Raw genomic sequence first — 24,310 nt, 5'->3', positions numbered from 1 at the left:
AGTTACTGATAGGCATGAACATCCGGACACTGCACTCTAGTTACTGATAGGCATGAACATCCGGACACTGCACTCTAGTTACTGATAGGCATGAACATCCGGACACTGCACTCTAGTTACTGATAGGCATGAACATCCGGACACTGCACTCTAGTTACTGATAGGCATGAACATCCGGACACTGCACTCTAGTTACTGATAGGCATGAACATCCGGACACTGCACTCTAGTTACTGATAGGCATGAACATCCGGACACTGCACTCTGATAGTTACTGATAGGCATGAACATCCGGACACTGCACTCTAGTTACTGATAGGCATGAACATCCGGACACTGCACTCTAGTTACTGATAGGCATGAACATCCGGACACTGCACTCTAGTTACTGATAGGCATGAACATCCGGACACTGCACTCTAGTTACTGATAGGCATGAACATCCGGACACTGCACTCTAGTTACTGATAGGCATGAACATCCGGACACTGCACTCTAGTTACTGATAGGCATGAACATCCGGACACTGCACTCTAGTTACTGATAGGCATGATCCGGACACTGCACTCTAGTTACATAGGCATGAACATCCGGACACTGCACTCTAGTTACTGATAGGCATGAACATCCGGACACTGCACTCTAGTTACTGATAGGCATGAACATCCGGACACTGCACTCTAGTTACTGATAGGCATGAACATCCGGACACTGCACTCTAGTTACTGATAGGCATGAACATCCGGACACTGCACTCTAGTTACTGATAGGCATGAACATCCGGACACTGCACTCTAGTTACTGATAGGCATGCACCCATCGAGAAACTGACTGTTAGAACTGCCAAGTACCAATGGTTAGACGATGAAATTACAAAACTGTATGGCTGAAAGAGAATAGCAAATAAGTCTGACAACACAGCAGACTGACAAACATACAGAACATTGAGAATTTCACATAAACTAAACAAAAAGAAGAGGAAACTATGGAACAAAGATAAATGACAGAGTTTTAAATGAAATTCTAGGCAGACTTTGCTCCATCCTTCATTGAGGCAGAGGGCTTGTTCATCACAAAACCCTTGGATATTGTCAACCACTTTAATAACTTATTTGTTGTTGAGACAAGATTAGAAAACTTAGGTATACCATGCAAACAACAAATGCATAGCCTTCATATTCATAACAGACCAAATAATGAAAGGCTGTAGTTTCGAGTTCCACAAAGTGGAAGTTGAAAAATGGTTGCTAATCATTAAATGAGCACAAACCTGCCGACAACCTGGATGGTAAAATTGTTGAAGTTTGTACCAGAATCCATTGTGACTCCTGTTTGTCACATGCTATAGACCTATATCCATCCTGCCCTGCCTATCTAAGGTCTTTGAAAGCCAAGTCAACAAACAGGTCACTGACCATCTGGAATCCTACCGTACCTTCTCCGCTGTGCAATCTGGTTTCCGAGCCGGTCACGGGTGCACCTCAGCCACACTTCAGGGAAGTCAGGAACCAATACACGCAGTCAGTCAGGAAAGCTAAGGCCAGCTTCTTCAGGCAGAAGTTTGCTTCCTGTAGCTCCAACTCCAAAAAGTTATGGGACACTGAAGTCCATGGAGAACAAGAGCACCTCCTCCCAGCTGCCCACTGCACTGAGGCTAGGTAACACGGTCTCCACCGATAAATCCATGATTATCGAAAACTTCAATAAGCATTTCTCAACGGCTGGCCATGCCTTCCGCCTGGCTACTCCAACCTCGGCCAACAGCTCCGCCCCCCCCCCCGCAGCTCCTCGCCCAAGCCTCTCCAGGTTCTCCTTTACCCAAATCCAGATAGCAGATGTTCTGAAAGAGCTGCAAAACCTGGACCCGTACAAATCAGCTGGGCTTGACAATCTGGACCCTCTATTTCTGAAACTATCCGCCGCCATTGTCGCAACCCCTATTACCAGCCTGTTCAACCTCTCTTTCATATCGTCTGAGATCCCCAAGGATTGGAAAGCTGCCGCAGTCATCCCCCTCTTCAAAGGGGGAGACACCCTGGACCCAAACTGTTACAGACCTATATCCATCCTGCCCTGCCTATCTAAGGTCTTCGAAAGCCAAGTCAACAAACAGGTCACTGACCATCTCGAATCCTACCGTACCTTCTCCGCTGTGCAATCTGGTTTCCGAGCCGGTCACGGGTGCACCTCAGCCACACTCAAGGTACTAAACGATATCATAACCGCCATCGATAAAAGACAGTACTGTGCAGCCGTCTTCATCGACCTTACCAAGGCTTTCGACTCTGTCAATCACCATATTCTTATCGGCAGACTCAGTAGCCTCGGTTTTTCAGATGACTGCCTTGCCTGGTTCACCAATTACTTTGCAGACAGAGTTCAGTGTGTCAAATCGGAGGGCATGCTGTCCGGTCCTCTGGCAGTCTCTATGGGGGTGCCACAGGGTTCAATTCTCGGGCCGACTCTTTTCTCTGTATATATCAATGATGTTGCTCTTGCTGCGGGCGATTCCCTGATCCACCTCTACGCAGACGACACCATTCTATATACTTTCGGCCCGTCATTGGACACTGTGCTATCTAACCTCCAAACGAGCTTCAATGCCATACAGCACTCCTTCCGTGGCCTCCAACTGCTCTTAAACGTGAGTAAAACCAAATGCATGCTTTTCAACCGATCGCTGCCTGCACCCGCATGCCCGACTAGCATCACCACCCTGGATGGTTCCGACCTTGAATATGTGGACATCTATAAGTACCTAGGTGTCTGGCTAGACTGCAAACTCTCCTTACAGACTCACATCAAACATCTCCAATCGAAAATCAAATCAAGAGTCGGCTTTCTATTCCGCAACAAAGCCTCCTTCACTCACGCCGCCAAGCTTACCCTAGTAAAACTGACTATCCTACCGATCCTCGACTTCGGCGATGTCATCTACAAAATGGCTTCCAACACTCTACTCAGCAAACTGGATGCAGTCTATCACAGTGCCATCCGTTTTGTCACCAAAGCACCTTATACCACCCACCACTGCGACTTGTATGCTCTAGTCGGCTGGCCCTCGCTACATATTCGTCGCCAGACCCACTGGCTCCAGGTCATCTACAAGTCCATGCTAGGTAAAGCTCCGCCTTATCTCAGTTCACTGGTCACGATGGCAACACCCATCCGTAGCACGCGCTCCAGCAGGTGTATCTCACTGATCATCCCTAAAGCCAACACCTCATTTGGCCGCCTTTCGTTCCAGTACTCTGCTGCCTGTGACTGGAACAAACTGCAAAAATCGCTGAAGTTGGAGACTTTTATCTCCCTCACCAACTTCAAACATCAGCTATCCGAGCAGCTAACCGATCGCTGCAGCTGTACATAGTCTATTGGTAAATAGCCCACCCATTTTCACCTACCTCATTCCCATACTGTTTTTATACTGTTTTTTTATTTATTTACTTTTCTGCTCTTTTGCACACCAATATCTCTACCTGTACATGACCATCTGATCATTTATCACTCCAGTGTTAATCTGCAAAATTGTATTTATTCGCCTACCTCCTCATGCCTTTTGCACACATTGTATATAGACTGCCCATTTTTTCTACTGTGTTATTGACTTGTTAATTGTTTACTCCATGTGTAACTCTGTGTTGTCTGTTCACACTGCTATGCTTTATCTTGGCCAGGTCGCAGTTGCAAATGAGAACTTGTTCTCAACTAGCCTACCTGGTTAAATAAAGGTGTTCTCAACTAGCCTACCTGGTTAAATAAAGGTGTTCTCAACTAGCCTACCTGGTTAAATAAAGGTGAAAAAAAAAAAAAAAAAAAATACATCTTCAATTTATGCCTCGAAGACAGTGTATGTGCCCTCAGACATGAAGGGAGTCAAAGGTCATTCAGCTACCCAAGAATAGCAGAGCACCCTTTAATGGTTGAATAGCTGACTCATCAGCCTGTTACAGGTGCGTTAGGCAAACTTTTGGAAATGGATGAAATACAAAGTTACTTTACAGAAAAAAAAATTAGCAACAGACTTTCAGCTTATAAGGAAGGGCACTCAACATGCTCGGCCCTGACACACATGATTGGCTGAAAGAAATGTGAAGTAAGAAGCTTGTGTGAGCTGTTTTGTTAGACTTCATTAGCTTTTGATGTCATTGATCATAACTTATCGCTGAAAAAAAAATATTGGTGTTATGGATTTGCATCCTTTGCCTTACTATGGATCGAGAGTTACCTATTTAATACAACGCAGAAGGGTTTTCCGTCATGGAAGCTTCTCTCATGTAAATTCAGTTGTGTGGCGTACCAGAACAGAGGCTGGGAAACACACAGTATTAAATAGAGCCTTGACCACTTGGAACTCTCTGGTAACCCAGGTAATATGACCACTTGGAACTCTCTGGTAACCCAGGTTACATGACCACTTGGAACTCTCTGGTAACCCAGGTAACATGACCACTTGGAACTCTCTGGTAACCCAGGTAACATGACAACTTGGAACTCTCTGGTAACCCAGGTAACATGACCACTTGGAACTCTCTGGTAACCCAGGTAACATGACCACTTGGAACTCTCTGGTAACCCAGGTAACATGACCACTTGGAACTCTCTGGTAACCCAGGTAACATGACCACTTGGAACTCTCTGGTAACCCAGGTAACATGACCACTTGGAACTCTCTGGTAACCCAGGTTACATGACCACTTGGAACTCTCTGGTAACCCAGGTAACTCAAACAAGCAATACAACCAGATTAAAGAACACCTTACTGCACAAAGGGGACTGTGAAGAGTCACAGCCATTTTATATATTTGGTATTGTAATTTGCACTGTGTTATGTATTAGACCTAGATATTGTGTGTATGTACTGATATTTAGGCTACATGTGATGTTTTAAATGAATGTATTTCAGACCTTGACCAATAATGCTAATGGGGATCCTAATGAACACCAAATGCCTCTGACTTCGCTACCCTCCTCAAGAAGCCAACATTCCCAACGTCTAAAACTACAAACCGGTCTCCCTTCTTTCTTTTCTTTCCAAAACATTTGAGCGTGCTGTTTCTGATTAACTTTCTCTTTATCTCTCTCAGAACGATCTTCTGGACCCGAACCAGTCAGGCTTCAAGATGGATCAGTCAACCGCTCTTCTCTCTTCTTCTCTGTGTCACACAGGAAGTGGTGCAGGTTCTAATCAAGGCACTAATCTCCTGTCTGGACTACTGCGACTCGCTGTTGGCTGGGCTCCCCGCTAGTGCCATCAAACCCCTGCAACTTATCCATAATGCCGCAGCCCGCCTTGTGTTCAACCGTCCAAGTTCTCCCATGGCACCCGCTCCTCTGCACACTCCACTGGCTTCCAGTCGAAGCTCGAATCCACTACAATATCATGGTACTTAAATAAATAATCCCAAACATCTAGTTCAATCTTGGTTACATCAGACCAGAGAATCTTGTTTCTCATGGTCTGAAAGTCCTTTAGGTGCCTTTTACTGAGGAGTGGCTTCCATCTGACCACTCTACCGTAAAGGCCTGATTGATGGAGTGCTGCAGAGATGGTTGTCCTTCTGGAAGGTTCTCCCATCTCCACAGATGAGCAGAGGAGCTCTCTCAGAGTGAAAACAACAAAAAATAACAAAAAAACAACAACAAAAAAGAAACCATTTGCCAAAAGCCACAAAATAACCCTGAATAAATGTCTGTAAATATGTAAAACACCACGGGAGTCTTCTTACACTTGGGGACTTTACAGTCCCATTGATTAAACAACCATGAACAGGTAGGCTCTCTCTCCCTCAGTTATACACAACAACCATGAACAGGTAGGCTATCTCTCCCTCAGTTATACACATCAACAACCATGAACAGGTAGGCTATCTCTCCCTCAGTTATACACATCAACAACCATGAACAGGTAGGCTCTCTCTCCCTCAGTTATACACATCAACAACCATGAACAGGTAGGCTATCTCTCCCTCAGTTATACACATCAACAACCATGAACAGGTAGGCTATCTCTCCCTCAGTTATACACATCAACAACCATGAACAGGTAGGCTATCTCTCCCTCAGTTATACACATCAACAACCATGAACAGGTAGGCTATCTCTCCCTCAGTTATACACATCAACAACCATGAACAGGTAGGCTATCTCTCCCTCAGTTATACACATCAATAACCATGAACAGGTAACAGAACAGGTAGGCTATCTCTCCCTCAGTTATACACATCAACAACCATGAACAGGTAGGCTATCTCTCCTCAGTTATACACATCAACAACCATGAACAGGTAGGCTATCTCTTCCTCAGTTATACACATCAACAACCATGAACAGGAAGGCTATCTCTCCTCAGTTATACACATCAACAACCATGAACAGGTAGGCTATCTCTCCCTCAGTTATACACATCAACAACCATGAACAGGTAGGCTATCTCTCCCTCAGTTATACACATCAACAACCATGAACAGGTAGGCTCTCTCTCCCTCAGTTATACACATCAACAACCATGAACAGGTAGGCTATCTCTCCCTCAGTTATACACATCAACAACCATGAACAGGTAGGCTATCTCTCCCTCAGTTATACAAGATGAACAAAAAGTTATACTCAACAACCATGAACAGGCAATCTCTCCCTCAGTTATACACATCAACCCATGAACAGGTAGGCTTTTTCAGCTTGAACAGGTAGTTGGACATCAAAACCATGAACAGGTAGGCACTGATAAATCAACAACCATGAAAAGGAATACAAACAACCATGAAAAGGTAGGCCTCCCTCAGTTATGCACATCAACAACCATGAACAGGTAGGCTTCCTCAGTTATACACATCAACAACCATGAACAGGTAGGCTATCTCTCCCTCAGTTATACACATCAACAACCATGAACAGGAAGGCTATCTCTCCCTCAGTTATACACAACAACCATGAACAGGTAGGCTATCTCTCCCTCAGTTATACACATCAACAACCATGAACAGGTAGGCTATCTCTCCCTCAGTTATACACATCAACAACCATGAACAGGTAGGCTATCTCTCCCTCAGTTATACACATCAACAACCATGAACAGGTAGGCTATCTCTCCCTCAGTTATACACATCAACAACCATGAACAGGTGGCTATCTCTCCCTCAGATACACATCAACAACCAGGTAGGCTATCTCTCCTCAGTGAACAGGTAGGCTATCTCTCCCTCAGTTATACACATCAACAACCATGAACAGGAAGTCTCCCTCCCCAAGATCAACGACTAATGCTAGCCAGAGCAAGATGAACAAAAAATCTAATGAGGCAAGAGTAGATCAACCCTCTCAAACTTTTTCAGCTTGTAGTTGGACATCAAAATGGCACTGATAAATGAAGGGAATTAGTAGCCTTCTCGTCCTTCTGCAACGCGTCTGCCAATGCACTCTTGTCCCAACCCACGTTTTGACAACTGAATGGGAACTTCCTGCCTGCCCGCCCCTTTTAATGGATGGGTTGAATGGGAACTTCCTGCCTGCCCGCCCCTTTTAATGGATGGGTTGAATGGGAACTTCCTGCCTGCCCCTTTTAATGGATGCCAAATACATCTGATTGTTATCCACAGCACAGATATTTCTTAGATGTCAATCTTTCAAGTTCAGTTTAGCTTAGCTTGCTAGCAAAGCGATTCAAATTTCTCGCTAGCTAACCAAATGACACCTGCCTCTCTAGCTGTAGCCGACGAAAAACGATATGAGGGGAAAAAGTTGGCCACACCCACTCATCTAATGACATGACATCTTCCCAGCAACTAGTAACATCAGGCTCCGTGTTTTTAGATTTTTTAATGAATGGCTATATAAATAGATACGCTAGCCTATTAGCCATGTAAATGACTTGTGATCATTTCTCCTGCTAGTTTGATTGAATTGACATTCCCAGTCTTAGTTAAAGTCGTCCGTTTTTGTCAAATATCGAGAGCTGACACTGAAACGGTGCATACCGATTGGTTAGAGGCGGCAAACAATGTACCAGGCCAGCTGTGATTTACAACCTGAAATGTATTGGTGAATTATATGAATCATGCATTGAACGGCATCCATCTATTCTGACAGCAATGCCTTACTGTACGTCACGGAATAGGACCTATTTTTAAAACCTCTTATAAAGTCGGTTTCCTGGGGATAAACAGGGAACTCGATATTACGATTGTCTGTTTGTTTCATATCTGCAAAGTCATTAACATGCTGTCAGTTCCACTTTAAATCCAGACTACTGTGCTGTGTTTAAATCTAAACTGCCTGTTTTGTGTTCAAAGGTTTTTCCCTAGGACTTATTACACACACACACACACACACACACACACACACACACACACACACACACACACACACACACACACAGGCTCAGCCCTAAGCCATAGCAAAGGCACCTTCAGAGAGAGTGATAGAACACATTTCTCGGAACTGATGAGATTTTGGTTCAAATTGCATCCCATAATTCATTATCTCCACACTCCTACTGTACGACTGTGGCTGCGTCCCAGATTGCACATGATTTCCTACTTAGTGCACAATTGTTGACCAGGGCCCATGGAATGACATAGTGAAGTCAGCATGTTCCTAATGTAACAGTATAACTTTAGACCGTCCCCTCGCCCATACCCGGGCGCGAACCATGGACCCTCTGCACACATCAACAACAGTCAAAGTATCGTGTTAGCCTGGGAGAAGTATCATGCTAGCTAGTCTTGGGTGTTAGACTGGGAGAAGTATCGTGTTAGCCTGAGAGAAGTATCATGCTAGCTAGTCTTGGGTGTTAGACTGGGAGAAGTATCGGTTTAGCCTTGGAGAAGTACCATGCTAGCTAGTCTTGGGTGTTAGCCTGGGAGAAGTATCGTGTTAGCCTGGGAGAAGTATCATGCTAGCTAGTCTTGGGTGTTAGACTGGGAGAAGTATCGGTTTAGCCTAGGAGAAGTATCATGCTAGCTAGTCTTGGGTGTTAGACTGGGAGAAGTATCGTGTTAGCCTGGGAGAAGTATCATGCTAGCTAGTCTTGGGTGTTAGACTGGGAGAAGTATCGGTTTACCCTAGGAGAAGTACCATGCTAGCTAGTCTTGGGTGTTAGCCTGGGAGAAGTATCGTGTTAGCCTGGGAGAAGTATCATGCTAGCTAGTCTTGGGTGTTAGACTGGGAGAAGTATCGGTTTAGCCTCGGAGAAGTACCATGCTAGCTAGTCTTGGGTGTTAGCCTGGGAGAAGTATCGTGTTAGCCTGGGAGAAGTATCATGCTAGCTAGTCTTGGGTGTTAGACTGGGAGAAGTATCGGTTTAGCCTAGGAGAAGTATCATGCTAGCTAGTCTTGGGTGTTAGCCTGGGAGAAGTATTGTGTTAGCCTGGGAGAAGTATTGTGTTTGCCTGGGAGAAGTATCATGCTAGCTAGTCTTGGGTGTTAGCCTGGGAGAAGTATTGTGTTAGCCTGGGAGAAGTATCGTGTTATCCTGGGAGAAGTATCATGCTAACTAGTCTTGGGTGTTAGCCTGGGAGAAGTATCATGCTAGCTAGTCTTGGGTGTTAGACTGGGAGAAGTATCGTGTTAGCCTGGGAGAAGTATCATGCTAACTAGTCTTGGGTGTTAGACTGGGAGAAGTATCGGTTTAGCCTCGGAGAAGTACCATGCTAGCTAGTCTTGGGTGTTAGCCTGGGAGAAGTATCGTGTTAGCTTGGGAGAAGTATCATGCTAGCTAGTCTTGGGTGTTAGACTGGGAGAAGTATCGGTTTAGCCTAGGAGAAGTATCATGCTATCTAGTATTGGGTGTTAGCCTGGGAGAAGTATCATGCTAACTAGTCTTGGGTGTTAGACTGGGAGAAGTATCGGTTTAGCCTAGGAGAAGTATCATGCTAGCTAAAACCTACACTCGATCCCTCCGATGTCAACAACTACAGACCAGTATCCCTTCTTTCTTTTCTCTCCAAAACTCTTGAACGTGCCGTCCTTGGCCAGCTCTCCCGCTATCTCTCTCAGAATGACCTTCTTGATCCAAATCAGTCAGGTTTCAAGACTAGTCATTCAACTGAGACTGCTCTTCTCTGTATCACGGAGCGCTCCGCACTGGGAGAAGTAACTCTCTAGTCTCCTCTGCTCTCATCCTTCTAGACCTATCGGCTGCCTTCGATACTGTGAACCATCAGATCCTCCTCTCCACCCTCTCCGAGTTGGGCATCTCCGGTTTGGCCCACGCTAGTTGCGTCCTACCTGACAGGTCGCTCCTACCAGGTGGCGTGGCGAGAATCCGTCTCCACACCACGTGCTCTCACCACTGGTGTCCTGGGAGAAGCTCTGTTCTAGGCCCTCTCCTATTCTCGCTATACACCAAAGTCACTTGGCTCTGTCATAACCTCACATGGTCTCTCCTATCATTGCTATGGGAGAAGTATCATGCACAATTAATCTTCTCCTTTCCCCTGGGAGAAGTTCTGATGACCAGGTGGCGAATCGCATCTCTGCATGTCTGGCAGACATATCCGTGTGGATGACGGATCACCACCTCAAGCTGAACCTCGGCAAGACGGAGCTGCTCTTCCTCCCGGGGAAGGACTGCCCGCTCCATGATCTCGCCATCACGGTTGACAACTCCATTGTGTCCTCCTCCCAGAGCGCTAAGAACCTTGGCGTGATCCTGGACAACACCCTGTCGTTCTCAACTAACATCAAGGCGGTGGCCCGTTCCTGTAGGTTCATGCTCTACAACATCATGCAGCTAGTCGACCCTGCCTCACACAGGAAGCCTGGCGCAGGTCCTAATCCAGGCACTTGTCATCTCCCGTCTGGATTACTGCAACTCGCTGTTGGCTGGGCTCCCTGCCTGTGCCATTAAACCCCTACAACTCATCCAGAACGCCGCAGCTAGTCTGGTGTTCAGCCTTCCCAAGTTCTCTCACGTCACCCCGCTCCTCCGCTCCTCCACTGGCTTCCAGTTGAAGCTCGCATCCGCTAGAAGACCATGGTGCTTGCTTGGGGAGCTGTGGGAGAACGGTTACCTCAGTACCTCCAGGCTCTGATCAGGCCCTACACCCAAACAAGGGCACTGCGTTCATCCACCTCTGGCCTGCTCGCCTCCCTACCACTGAGGAAGTACAGTTCCCGCTCAGCCCAGTCAAAACTGTTCGCTGCTTGGCCCCCAGCCTGGAACAAACTCCCTCACGACGCCAGGACAGCGGAGTCAATCACCACCTTCCGGAGACACCTGAAACCCCACCTCTTTAAGGAATACCTAGGATAGGATAAGTAATCCCTCTCACCCCCTCCCCTGAAAAGATTTAGATGCACTACTGTTCCACTGGAGGTCATAAGGTGAATGCACCAATTTGTAAGTCGCTCTGGATAAGAGCGTCTGCTAAATGACTTAAATGTAAATGTAATGTAGTCTTGGGTGTTAGCCTGGGAGAAGTATCGTGTTAGCCTGGGAGAAGTATCATGCTAACTAGTCTTGGGTGTTAGACTGGGAGAAGTATCGGTTTAGCCTAGGAGAAGTATCATGCTAGCTAGTCTTGGGTGTTAGCCTGGGAGAAGTATCGTGTTAGCCTGGGAGAAGTATCATGCTAGCTAGTCTTGGGTGTTAGCCTGGGAGAAGTATCGTGTTAGCCTGGGAGAAGTATCATGCTAGCTAGTCTTGGGTGTTAGACTGGGAGAAGTATCGGTTTAGCCTCGGAGAAGTACCATGCTAGCTAGTCTTGGGTGTTAGCCTGGGAGAAGTATCGTGTTAGCTTGGGAGAAGTATCATGCTAGCTAGTCTTGGGTGTTAGACTGGGAGAAGTATCGGTTTAGCCTCGGAGAAGTACCATGCTAGCTAGTCTTGGGTGTTAGCCTGGGAGAAGTATCGTGTTAGCTTGGGAGAAGTATCATGCTAGCTAGTCTTGGGTGTTAGACTGGGAGAAGTATCGGTTTAGCCTAGGAGAAGTATCATGCTAGCTAGTCTTGGGTGTTAGCCTGGGAGAAGTATCGTGTTAGCCTGGGAGAAGTATCATGCTAGCTAGTCTTGGGTGTTAGCCTGGGAGAAGTATCGTGTTAGCCTGGGAGAAGTATCATGCTAGCTAGTCTTGGGTGTTAGACTGGGAGAAGTATCGGTTTAGCCTCGGAGAAGTACCATGCTAGCTAGTCTTGGGTGTTAGCCTGGGAGAAGTATCGTGTTAGCTTGGGAGAAGTATCATGCTAGCTAGTCTTGGGTGTTAGACTGGGAGAAGTATCGGTTTAGCCTCGGAGAAGTACCATGCTAGCTAGTCTTGGGTGTTAGCCTGGGAGAAGTATCGTGTTAGCTTGGGAGAAGTATCATGCTAGCTAGTCTTGGGTGTTAGACTGGGAGAAGTATCGGTTTAGCCTAGGAGAAGTATCATGCTAGCTAGTCTTGGGTGTTAGCCTGGGAGAAGTATCATGCTAGCTAGTCTTGGGTGTTAGACTGGGAGAAGTATCGGTTTAGCCTAGGAGAAGTATCATGCTAGCTAGTCTTGGGTGTTAGCCTGGGAGAAGTATCATGCTAGCTAGTCTTGGGTGTTAGCCTGGGAGAAGTATTGTGTTAGCCTGGGAGAAGTATCATGCTAACTAGTCTTGGGTGTTAGCCTGGGAGAAGTATCATGCTAGCTAGTCTTGGGTGTTAGCCTGGGAGAAGTATTGTGAAGTATCGTGAGCACCCGATTGGTAGGGCTACTATTTCTATCAAGACACGAGGAGCACATGACAAAGCCAATCAGGTGCTGCAGCTGTCCAAGCATGAATAGGATTGGACTCTACATGGGCCAGCATCCCTGTGGAACGCAGTTCGACACCTTGTAGAGTCCTTCCCCCCAGACAAATTGAGGCTGTTCTGAGGGCAAAGGGGGTTGCAACTGAATGTTAGTGTTGTACACTCAGTGTAAATGGAATCCACACTTCAAAACAAGGACTTCAAGGATCATTAAAAAAATGGTTTGAAAGATATCCCACAACATTCTCATTAAAGAGAGATGGGAAATGATGGTCGATATAGACTATGACGTCATCCACTGTAGTCCCATTAAGATTGTAAGCTAAAATACAGTCGTTACGCAGCAGTGTGATGTTGACGCATGGTTCATTTTCATACATTTTCAAACCTATAGCATTAACTATTCAAATCGACACAAACATGAAATGATGTCTGACATTTGTTGAAAGTAATGAGCGTTACAAACCAGAAACATGGAGATAAGACAGATATTGTAAACTTCTCAACAGCTGTTACTTCCTTCTCGAGGCTGTGTTACTTCCCTTCCCAAGGCTGTGTTACTTCCCTCCCAGGGCTGTGTTACTTCCCTCCCAGGGCTGTGTTACTTCCCTTCCCAAGGCTGTGTTACTTCCCTCCCAGGTCTGTGTTACTTCCTTTCCAGGGCTGTGTTACTTCCCTTCCCAGGGCTGTGTTTACTTCCCTTCCCAGGGCTGTGTTACTTCCCTCCCAGGGCTGTGTTACTTCCCTTCCAGGGCTGTGTTACTTCCTTCCCAGGGCTGTGTTACTTCCCTTCCCAGGGCTGTGTTACTTCCTTCCTAAGGCTGTGTTACTTCCCTTCCCAGGGCTGTGTTACTTCCCTCCCAGGGCTGTGTTACTTCCTTCCCATGGCTGTGTTACTTCCTTCCCAAGGCTGTGTTACTTCCCTCCCAAGGCTGTGTTACTTCCCTTCCCAGGCTGTGTTACTTCCCTCCCAGGGCTGTGTTACTTCCCTCCCAGGGCTGTGTTACTTCCCTTCCCAGGGCTGTGTTACTTCCATTCCCAAGGCTGTGTTACTTCCCTCCCAGGGCTGTGTTACTTCCCTTCCCAAGGCTGTGTTACTTCCCTCCCAGGGCTGTGTTACTTCCCTCCCAGGGCTGTGTTACTTCCCTCCCAGGGCTGTGTTACTTCCTTCCCAAGGCTGTGTTACTTCCCTCCCAGGGCTGTGTTACTTCCCTTCCCAAGGCTGTGTTACTTCCCTCCCAGGGCTGTGTTACTTCCCTCCCAAGGCTGTGTTACTTCCCTCCCAGGGCTGTGTTACTTCCCTTCCCAAGGCTGTGTTACTTCCCTCCCAGGGCTGTGTTACTTCCCTTCCCAAGGCTGTGTTACTTCCCTCCCAAGGCTGTGTTACTTCCTTCCCAAGGCTGTGTTACTTCCCTCCCAGGGCTGTGTTACTTCCCTCCCAGGGCTGTGTTACTTCCCTCCCAGGGCTGTGTTACTTCCCTCCCAAGGCTGTGTTACTTCCTTCCCAAGGCTGTGTTACTTCCTTCCCAAGGCTGTGTTACTTCCCTCCCAGGGCTGTGTTACTTCCTTCCCAAGGCTGTGTTACTTCCTTCCCAGGGCTGTGTTACTTCCCTCCCAGGGCTGTGTTACTTCCCTCCCAGGGCTGTGTTACTTCCTTCCCAGGGCCGTGTTACTTCCCTCCCAAGGCTGTGTTACTTCCCTCCCAGGGCTGTGTTACTTCCTTCCCAAGGCTGTGTTACTTCCCTCCCAAGGCTGTGTTACTTCCCTCCCAAGGCTGTGTTACTTCCCTTCTCAAGGCTGTGTTACTTCCTTCCCAAGGCTGTGTTACTTCCCTCCCAGGGCTGTGTTACTTCCCTCCCAGGGCACCTTGTAGACCAGGGTATTTATAATTGGTTGGCTGGTGATATATGGGGTTATTTAACCAGGTAGTGGTCACATTGATGTTAACAGATCGTATTTAACCAGGTAGTGGTCACATTGATGTTAACAGATCGTATTTAACCAGGTAGCGGTCACATTGATGTTAACAGATCGTATTTAACCAGGTAGTGGTCACATTGATGTTAACAGATCGTATTTAACCAGGTAGCGGTCACATTGATGTTAACAGATCGTATTTAACCAGGTAGTGGTCACATTGATGTTAACAGATCGTATTTAACCAGGTAGTGGTCACATTGATGTTAACAGATCGTATTTAACCAGGTAGTGGTCACATTGATGTTAACAGATCGTATAGTGGTCACATTGATGTTAACAGATCGTATAGTGGTCACATTGATGTTAACAGATCGTATAGTGGTCACATTGATGTTAACAGATCGTATTTAACCAGGTAGCGGTCACATTGATGTTAACAGATCGTATTTAACCAGGTAGCGGTCACATTGATGTTAACAGATCGTATTTAACCAGGTAGTGGTCACATTGATGTTAACAGATCTCGTTCACGGGGGAGACCTGGGGAATGACCTAAATACTGGAATAGTCTAGACTCGAGTTCTGAGGCTGAAGGGAAGCTATCTGGCTCTGGACAGTAGACACACACACACACACACACACACACACACACAATTACCTCTTTCTGTTTAAGCAGCCATCTCACACTTTGAGTTTCCTGTACTGTTAAACCACATAGTGACCCTGTACCACAGACCATCCATTGTCCTGTCCTGCCCAGATTCCTGCTGTCTCTCTCTCTGTACTCTGACTGACTCTGTGTTTGCACAGCCATAACACACATCAAATATCCAGCTTGCACATCACAGGGGACTCAAGCATGCTGATAGCCCATGCCCCCCGGGCTGTAACCGGGAGGGAGGGAGGGAGGGAGGGAGGGAATGTTGGGAGGGGAGAGACAGAGAGAGGGAGGAGAGAGAGTTCTACCCTTTCGCTGGTTCTATGTAGGGAATGGGAATATAATATAATAGTTTATAGGAATAGAATAGAATAGAATAGAATAGAATAGAATAGAATAGGGAATAGGAATTGAATAGAATAGAATAGAATAGGAATAGAATAGGAATAGGAAATAGGAATAGAATAGGAATAGGGAATAGGAATAGAATAGGAATAGAATAGAATAGAATAGGAATATAATAGAATAGGAGTATAATAGAATAGGGAATAGGAATAGAATAGAATAGGAATATAATAGAATATGGAATAGAATAGGAATAGAATAGAATATAATAGGAATAGAATAAGGAATAGGAATAGAATAGAATAGAATAGAATATAATAGAATAGGAATAGGAATAGAATAGAATAGAATAGAATAGGAATAGAATAGAAATAGAACAGGAATAGAATAGAATAGGGAATAGGAATAGAATAGAATATGAATATAATAGAATAGGAATAGAATAGAATAGAATAGGGAATAGGAATATAATAGAATAGGAACTAGGAATATAATAGAATAGGGAATAGGAATATAATATAATAGGAACATAATAGAATAGGGAATAGGAATAGAATAGAATAGTGTATAGAATAGAATAGAATAGAATAGGAATAGAATAGAATAGGAATAGAATAGAATATGAATAGAATAGGAATATAATAGAATAGTGTATAGGAATATAATAGAATAGGGAATATGAATAGAATAGAATAGAATAGAATATAATAGAATAGTGAATAGGAATAGAATAGGGAATAGGAATATAATAGAATAATGTATAGGAATATAATATAATAGGAATATAATAGAAAATGAATATAATAGAATAGGGAATAGGAATATAATAGAATAGGGAATAGGAATATTAGGGAATATGAATAGAATAGAATAGGAATAGAATAGGGAATAGGAATAGGAATATAATAGAATAGGGAATAGGAGTATAATAGAATAGGGAATAGGAATATAATAGAATAGGGAATATGAATAGAATAGGGAATAGGAATAGAATAGAATAGGGAATAGGAATAGAATGCCTGCCTGCCTGCCTGCCTGCCTGCCTGCCTGCCTGCCTGCGTAAGTAATATTCTGAAGGCCACAAAAGTCAGAGATGTCTGTCAACATTGCAAATATATATATTTTTTCTCTCAAAGGAGTAGAGAGAATTTCCCTTGTGAACATAGAAGGAAGACAACCCAAAACACTAATTCAGTTTTGCCTCCTTGATCGTTTTAGTTGACCAAATAGGCTATTTATTAAAACCACATTAGAGACAAATAATCCTGTCATCCTTGTTTAGTCAGGGTTGTCTCTTTTATTTATGTAAATTGTACGATGAGTGTCTGTTCTAACAGAAACCAAACGGAGAAAATCTGTGCGTAATGCAGCCAGACTTTAGCAGTTTAGCGCAGCAGCCAGTGGGTGACGACACCTCGGAAGGAACTTCTCGGCGTTAGGACCGCGCACGGCTCTGTGAGTGCGAAAATCCCTGCATAGGGACCGCTCGTTCTCTCCATCAGAATAGCTCGGAGGCTGTTTGCTGCGGTGCGGCGCCATCACCAACTCTCCTCCTCCCGCTCGGTCTTCTGATCCAGCAGAACACCGACCGAACCTGAACCATCTGGGCATATCTCCGAGGGACGGAGCTCTCCTTATGGGCTCACAATGCGCAGGATACGGGCCAACGCCATCGCAATCTTGACTGTAGCGTGGATCCTGGGAACATTTTATTACCTGTGGCAGGACAATAAGCCGCACACATCATCCCCGTCCTCGGCCTCGCAACCCCGCGTCGGGGACAGCAGGAGCCATGCCGGACGACCTGACATCCACCGAGATGACAGTCACAGGACCATTCCGCTAATCGTAAGTGACAGGTTGAGAGTAGCGGAGCTGGATTTGTTGATAGAGAGAACAGTGATAGATAAGGGAAGAGCGACAGACTGCGCTGCGGCGCTCTCTCTCTCTCTCTCTGCTGGAAGGAAAGCGGCTGGCTGTGTGAGACTGCAGCTCGCCGCACAGCACAGACAGCCTGGCACAGCATAGTCAGGGAGGGGTGGGTGTGTTTCGTGTTGATGTGCGTTGGGTAATCTGTGTTGTGATGCACAGCTGTAGGTACTGTTCACCCACCTCCACACTAAACCTATGCTGCCTGAATGTATTTGACGCAAAGAACCTGTGCGTCGACGCTGTGGTCCATTTCATCTACTTAAACTGAGCTCTAAATAGCCTATGTTTTTTTCTGAGTTGCATTATGCGTTATTTGTATGCATTTCCCTCTCGTCCATTGCCCTTTGGTCAAAGGCTGCCACAGGACCCGAATAACCCATAAGAGGCTTTCCGTAAGACTCTGAAGGATGAGGGAGCAAACCGAGCTAGCCCTGAGAGCCGAGCCGTCCGCGGGTAGCCACCGTCTGGAGCGTAGATATGCAACTGTTATGACTGAGCATATTCTCTGCGATATAAACCGAGACCCATTGAACATTTAGATACAAATATGGCATATGGGGTGGAGGACAACATGTAGGTCTGTAGCCTTTACAGAGACGATTCAGGGATGGATGATCTTTCTCTTCTTTCGCCGTTTGACGCGTTTATTTCTTTTGGCGTTTATTTCCTTTGTCTAGATGTGATAGAGCTCTTTCCCGGGTCTTATCGCTCCGTGTGTCTAGGGGTGCATGGAAAATCACTGCTCTATGTGGTCGTGGACATGCCATTGGGAATTCTTGACATATTTTGAGTTGTATTAATTTGGCAGGAAAACTATAGGCCCACCTGCAGGGTTGGGGAGGAACGGATTACCTTTAGAAAGTAACCTACCCAAACCTGTCCACCTGAAAAAAACTATTTTAGGATTTCACTGTCAGTTTTCATATCATCTACTCAGGTTAATGCCTATTAGACCTCTGACCTATAGGAAAAGAATGACATGTTCTCTTCAGGACCAATCGTCTATTCTCAAGAAGCTTCACGTGTTCTTCACTTTGTTTCTCAATACCCAATCAGAGTGTTTATTTTTTGCGGCCTGTAATTCCTGACAGTTTTTTAAAATCATAACTATGAATGGAACATTTATAACAGGTTCTTGATTGAGCTGTAAAACGAGTAAAGTTCGGGACCAGTGCTCCAAGAAACGGAACACTTACCTTGGGATAGTTTTTACTAGATCAATGAAATCCAGTCAGCTGTGGTTAGTGGCTCACGCATTGGAAGAAAGACCCACGTGCTGATGAAAGACCCACAGTCTGCATATATGGAGAAAGGGAGCAGGCTTTATAATATGCTACAGTCTGCATATATGGAGAAAGGGAGCAGGCTATATAATATGCTCCAGTCTGCATATATGGAGAAAGGGAGCAGGCTATATAATATGCTCCAGTCTGCATATATGGAGAAAGGGAGAAGGCTATATAATATGCTCCAGTCTGCATATATGGAGAAAGGGAGCAGGCTATATAATATGCTCCAGTCTGCATATATGGAGAAAGGGAGCAGGGTATATAATTTGCTTCAGTCTGCATATATGGAGAAAGGGAGCAGGCTATATAATATGCTCCAGTCTGCATATATGGAGAAAGGGAGAAGGCTATATAATATGCTCCAGTCTGCATATATGGAGAAAGGGAGCAGGTTGAGAGGTATGAGTTTATTTATTTATTTTATACATTTTATTTATTTAACTAGGCAAGTCAGTTAAGAACAAATTCTTATTTTCAATGACGGCCTAGGGTTAACTGCCTTGTTCAGGGACAGAACGGCAGATTTGTACCTTGTCAGCTCGGGGGTTTGCTCTAACCACTAGGCTACCCCCCGCCTCTACACTCTAACCACTAGGCTACCCTGCCTCCTCTACACTCTAACCACTAGGCTACCCTGCCACCTCTACACTCTAACCACTAGGCTACCCTGCCTCCTCTACACTCTAACCACTAGGCTACCCTGCCTCCTCTACACTCTAACCACTAGGCTACCCTACCTCCTCTACACTCTAACCACTAGGCTACCCTGCCACCTCTACACTCTAACCACTAGGCTACCCTGCCTCCTCTACACTCTAACCACTAGGCTACCCTGCCTCCCCCAGATGAGGTAAACCATGAAGCAAACAGATCATATGCTCTATGATCTCAGTGTTTTGTAGACCTAACTGTAGTAAAAAAAACAATAGCACAATCATATCTGAGTTTTAGTTTTACAATAACTTGTGTGGAAAACATCTGCTGTTAATTGCACATGCAGAGCACCATCAAAGAGTGGCTGGGCCCATCAATAAAAACAATTGTAGGGGTGAACAGCAATATTCCAAGGTGCATTAAGGTTAGGTGCATTAAGGTTAGGTGCTTTCCAAGGTGCATTAAGGTTAGGTGCTTTCCAAGGTGCATTAAGGTTAGGTGCTTTCCAAGGTGCATTAAGGTTAGGTGCATTAAGGTTAGATGCTTTCCAAGGTGCATTAAGGTTAGGTGCATTAAGGTTAGGTGCTTTCCAAGGTGCATTAAGGTTAGATGCTTTCCAAGGTGCATTAAGGTTAGGTGCATTAAGGTTAGGTGCTTTCCAAGGTGCATTAAGGTTAGGTGCTTTCCAAGTTGCATTAAGGTTAGGTGCTTTCCAAGGTGCATTAAGGTTAGGTGCATTAAGGTTAGGTGCTTTCCAAGGTGCATTAAGGTTAGGTGCTTTCCAAGGTGCATTAAGGTTAGATGCATTAAGGTTAGGTGCTTTCCAAGGTGCATTAAGGTTAGGTGCTTTCCAAGGTGCATTAAGGTTAGGTGCTTCCCAAGGTGCATTAAGGTTAGGTGCATTAAGGTTAGGTGCTTTCCAAGGTGCATTAAGAATTTCCAAGGTGCATTAACCCCAAACCGTAACCCTAACAGGCCTGACGTTAACCCCAAACCGTAACCCTAACCTTAACCCCAAACCGTAACCCTAACAGGCCTAACCTTAACCCCAAACAGTAACCCTAACACCTAACCTTAACCCCAAACCGTAACCCTAACCCTAACACCTTACCTTAACCTTAACCCCCCAAACCGTAACCCTAACACATAACCTTAACCCCAAACCGTAACCCTAACACCTAACCTTAACCTTAACCCCAAACCGTAACCCTAACACCTAACCTTAACCCTAACACCTAACCTTAACCCCAAACCGTAACCCTAACACCTAACCTTAACCCCAAACCGTAACCCTAACACCTAACCTTAACCGTAACCCTAACACCTAACCTTAACCTTAACCCCAAACCGTAACCCTAACACCTAACCTTAACCTTAACCCCAAACCGTAACCCTAACACCTAACCTTAACGGTAACCCTAACACCTAACCTTAACCCCAAACCGTAACCCTAACACCTAACCTTAACCTTAACCCCAAACCGTAACCCTAACACCTAACCTTAACCTTAACCCCAAACCGTAACCCTAACACCTAACCTTAACCTTAACCGTAACCCTAACACCTAACCTTAACCCCAAACCGTAACCCTAACACCTAACCTTAACCCCAAACCGTAACCCTAACACCTAACCTTAACCCCAAACCGTAACCCTAACACCTAACCTTAACCTTAACCCCAAACCGTAACCCTAACACCTAACCCACCCAATCCTAATCCTGAACATTCCATTAGTGTGTCTACAATATAGAATGGAACACCACCTTGTGCTCTCTGTGATGTTCCATGACAACAGGGTGCCCTCGACAACCAGGGGTTCCTGACATCATTCAGGATGACTTTATGCCCCATCATGAGTCCCTAGGATACAGTTATGGCAAGGAATTAGACCAAATATCTCTGGTTAGTGTGTAACCTCGCCTTTATTCCTGCCTTCATCATCATTAAAACATTTTAAGAAGAAGTTATAGTTGGGGTCCCCAATTCCATTTCCCGCCGTCAGCCGATGACAACTATCCCAAACAGACAACGGGCTCTATTTTAACAAACCTAACGCAATGGTACATCTGTGCCAAGGCGATAGCGCTATAGGTTTAGGAGTCTTTCAGAAATATTTGAACTATTTTCACTGTGAAAATGATCCGTGCATTTGTTGGCGTTGGCGCAAAAAGGGGCAGTGTTTTGATGAATAAACAAGTTGTGGCTGTGTTGAGGCTTAGCCCTTTCAATGGCCAATCAGAACGTGCTCCGTAGCGAAATACGTGGTTGATTCAAGTCGTTGTATTTGCGGTGTTTTATGTATCGCCGTGGAATCAACTCCAATTCCAATGTTAGCCCATTATAGTTTGTTAAATGGCTTACAGAAACGAAATAACAAAATGTAGACCTTTATTTGCTAAATACCCATTTTACAGTCCACATTGTTGTCAGCATGTCTTCAATAGCGTTCACACTGATATAGGAACTAGGCCGACTGTAAATGACATTAATGGTCCAAAAATGGTCAATAAGCAAGATTCAATGAATTATTGATCAGGCCTAAAAAGAGAATAAATAATTATAATCAAATTCTAAACAAAATAAAAAAGTGTTGTAAATAGGCTATGTCACATTTACAGGCCCCATAATTTCTCTCCGTGGGCATAAAATATTAAAACAATGCAGACTATGGAGGGTTTTACGCACATCCACACTTTCCACGGTAGCTGGACAAAGATCCTATATGAATAGAGATAATGTCCGCTCACGGTTCCACTGCTCCCCAATAGACATGTGTTTATTTAACATGATCGGAACCATTTTACAGATCAGATCTCATTCACACATCTCCAGAAGTTTAATTGCAAGCGCGCCGCGGACGATGTCCCCATAAAACCAGGAAGGGGAATCATTCTAATACGTTTGGTTGTAATAAAACCGAATGAATAATAAAATCGACAGAATAAAGACACGCGTTGCTGTTAGTGTTATTTATAGTAGGCCTAAAGGAGGGCTTGGGTTTTGAACATATACAACGGAAAACAAGCCATTTTTACAGGCTACAGATAACTTCTAAATATCAGGTTCGCCTCAATTCACCGAGGTTCTCATCCCTCGTTTCACGATGGAAACGTGGCCTACATCTTGGAGGGTTTTTTTACAGCACATCCAAAACCCGATCTGCATGGCTATAATAATGTGGGCCAGCCTACAAAGATAAAAAGGGAACGTCAGCTCACTGTTTTACTCCTCTCAAACTTAATATTTTACTAAAGCTCTGGTGATTTACTATTTATTTCCTAGTGGTCTCAGGAGCCAGTCTTGACTACTTTGCGATTGCATTGGGCAACTTTAATTTAGAGGAGGGGGGCTATGCTTGGTTTTTATAACAAATAAAAATAAATAGGAAATGACATATGTTTCTAACTAGGAAGTATACAGGCACATTAGGCTACTCTTGTTCCATGTTCATATGGGCAGTGTGCGTCACGGCTGGATAGGCTTGAGTTTCCGCTGTCGAAATTCATAACATAACTAACTGCAAAGACTTGGAGACTTTTATCTCCCTCACCAACTTTAAACATCTGCTATCTGAGCAGCTAACCGATCGCTGCAGCTGTACATAGTCTATCGGTAAATAGCCCACCCATTTTTACCTACCTCATCCCCATACTGTTTTTATTTATTTACTTTTCTGCTCTTTTTCACACCAATATCTCTACCTGTACATGACCATCTGATCATTTATCACCCCAGTGTTAATCTGCAAAATTGTAATTATTCGCCTACCTCCTCATGCCTTTTGCACACATTGTATATAGACTCTCTTTTTTTTCTACTGTGTTATTGACTTGTTAATTGTTTACTCCATGTGTAACTCTGTTTGTTGTCTGTTCACACTGCTATGCTTTATCTTGGCCAGGTCGCAGTTGCAAATGAGAACTTGTTCTCAACTAGCCTACCTGGTTAAATAAAGGTGAAATAAAAAAATATAAAAAAATTACCCCTAAACCCAGTTTTTGGTTGGTTTCAAATATGCCTATCAGTTTCTGCCTGAAAGCACTTTGGATCATTTTTTTTAAAGACACACCTCAAATATTTCCACATCTCCCATCTGAGGGCAAGCGAGCTGATATAAGAGAGGTGAATTCCCGAAACATGGCGTTAGGGCTGGAACATGCCCGTGAGACAGTTTCTACTTTTCTCTTTCTCTCTTTCTTTCTCTTTCTCTTCTTTCTTTCTTTCTTTCTCTCTTTATTTCTCTCTTTCTTTCTCTCTTTCTTTCTCTCTTTCTCTCTTTCTTTCTTTCTTTCTTTCTTTCTTTCTTTCTCTCTTTCTTTCTTTCTTTCTTTCTTTCTTTCTTTCTTTCTTTCTTTGTTTCTCTCTTTCTTTCTTTCTTTCTCTCTTTCTTTCTCTCTCTTCTCTCTTTCTTTCTTTTCTTTCTTTCTTTCTTTCTTTCTTTCTTTCTTTCTTTCTTTCTTTCTTTCTTTCTTTCTTTCTTTCTTTCTTTCTTTCTTTCTTTCTTTCTCCCCACACACACACATCTCCCTTCATTGCTGTTTTGAGTTTAACGCCCCCATCTCGAGCTCAATGCTGTGTTGAACTCAACCCCCTCCCCCTCTTCATTGCTGTGTTGAACTCAACCCCCCTCCTCTTCATTGCTGTGTTGAACTCCAACCCCCTCCTCTTCATTGTGTGTGTGTGTGTGTGTGTGTGTGTGTGTGTGTGTGGTGTGTGTGTGTGTGTGTGTGTGTGTGTGTGTGTGTGTGTGTGTGTGTGTGTGTGTGTGTGTGTGTGTGTGTGTGTGTGCTTGAGTTCTG

General features: G+C 44.7%; 2 protein-coding genes across 2 annotated transcripts in view; both read left to right on the top strand.

The window, feature by feature from the left end:
- Positions 1-11,033, top strand: part of LOC135561656 (uncharacterized) — a 36,085-nt gene extending 25,052 nt beyond the window's left edge. Inside the window, exons 3-4 of the mRNA XM_065003388.1 lie at positions 10,129-10,200; positions 10,756-11,033. Coding sequence (XP_064859460.1) covers positions 10,129-10,200; positions 10,756-11,033 — 350 coding nt within the window. The remainder of the gene's footprint in view (positions 1-10,128; positions 10,201-10,755) is intronic.
- Positions 11,034-17,057: 6,024 nt separating this feature from the next.
- The window catches only part of LOC135561655 (polypeptide N-acetylgalactosaminyltransferase 16-like), a 51,007-nt gene continuing 43,754 nt past the window's right edge, over positions 17,058-24,310 (top strand). The window contains exon 1 of the mRNA XM_065003386.1: positions 17,058-17,483. Within this exon, the coding sequence (XP_064859458.1) occupies positions 17,283-17,483 (201 nt within the window). The 5' untranslated portion in view covers positions 17,058-17,282. The remainder of the gene's footprint in view (positions 17,484-24,310) is intronic.

This window comes from Oncorhynchus nerka, linkage group LG18, assembly GCF_034236695.1.
Source record: "Oncorhynchus nerka isolate Pitt River linkage group LG18, Oner_Uvic_2.0, whole genome shotgun sequence".
NCBI lineage: Eukaryota > Metazoa > Chordata > Actinopteri > Salmoniformes > Salmonidae > Oncorhynchus > Oncorhynchus nerka.
This window is presented reverse-complemented; position numbering and strand designations above follow the sequence as displayed.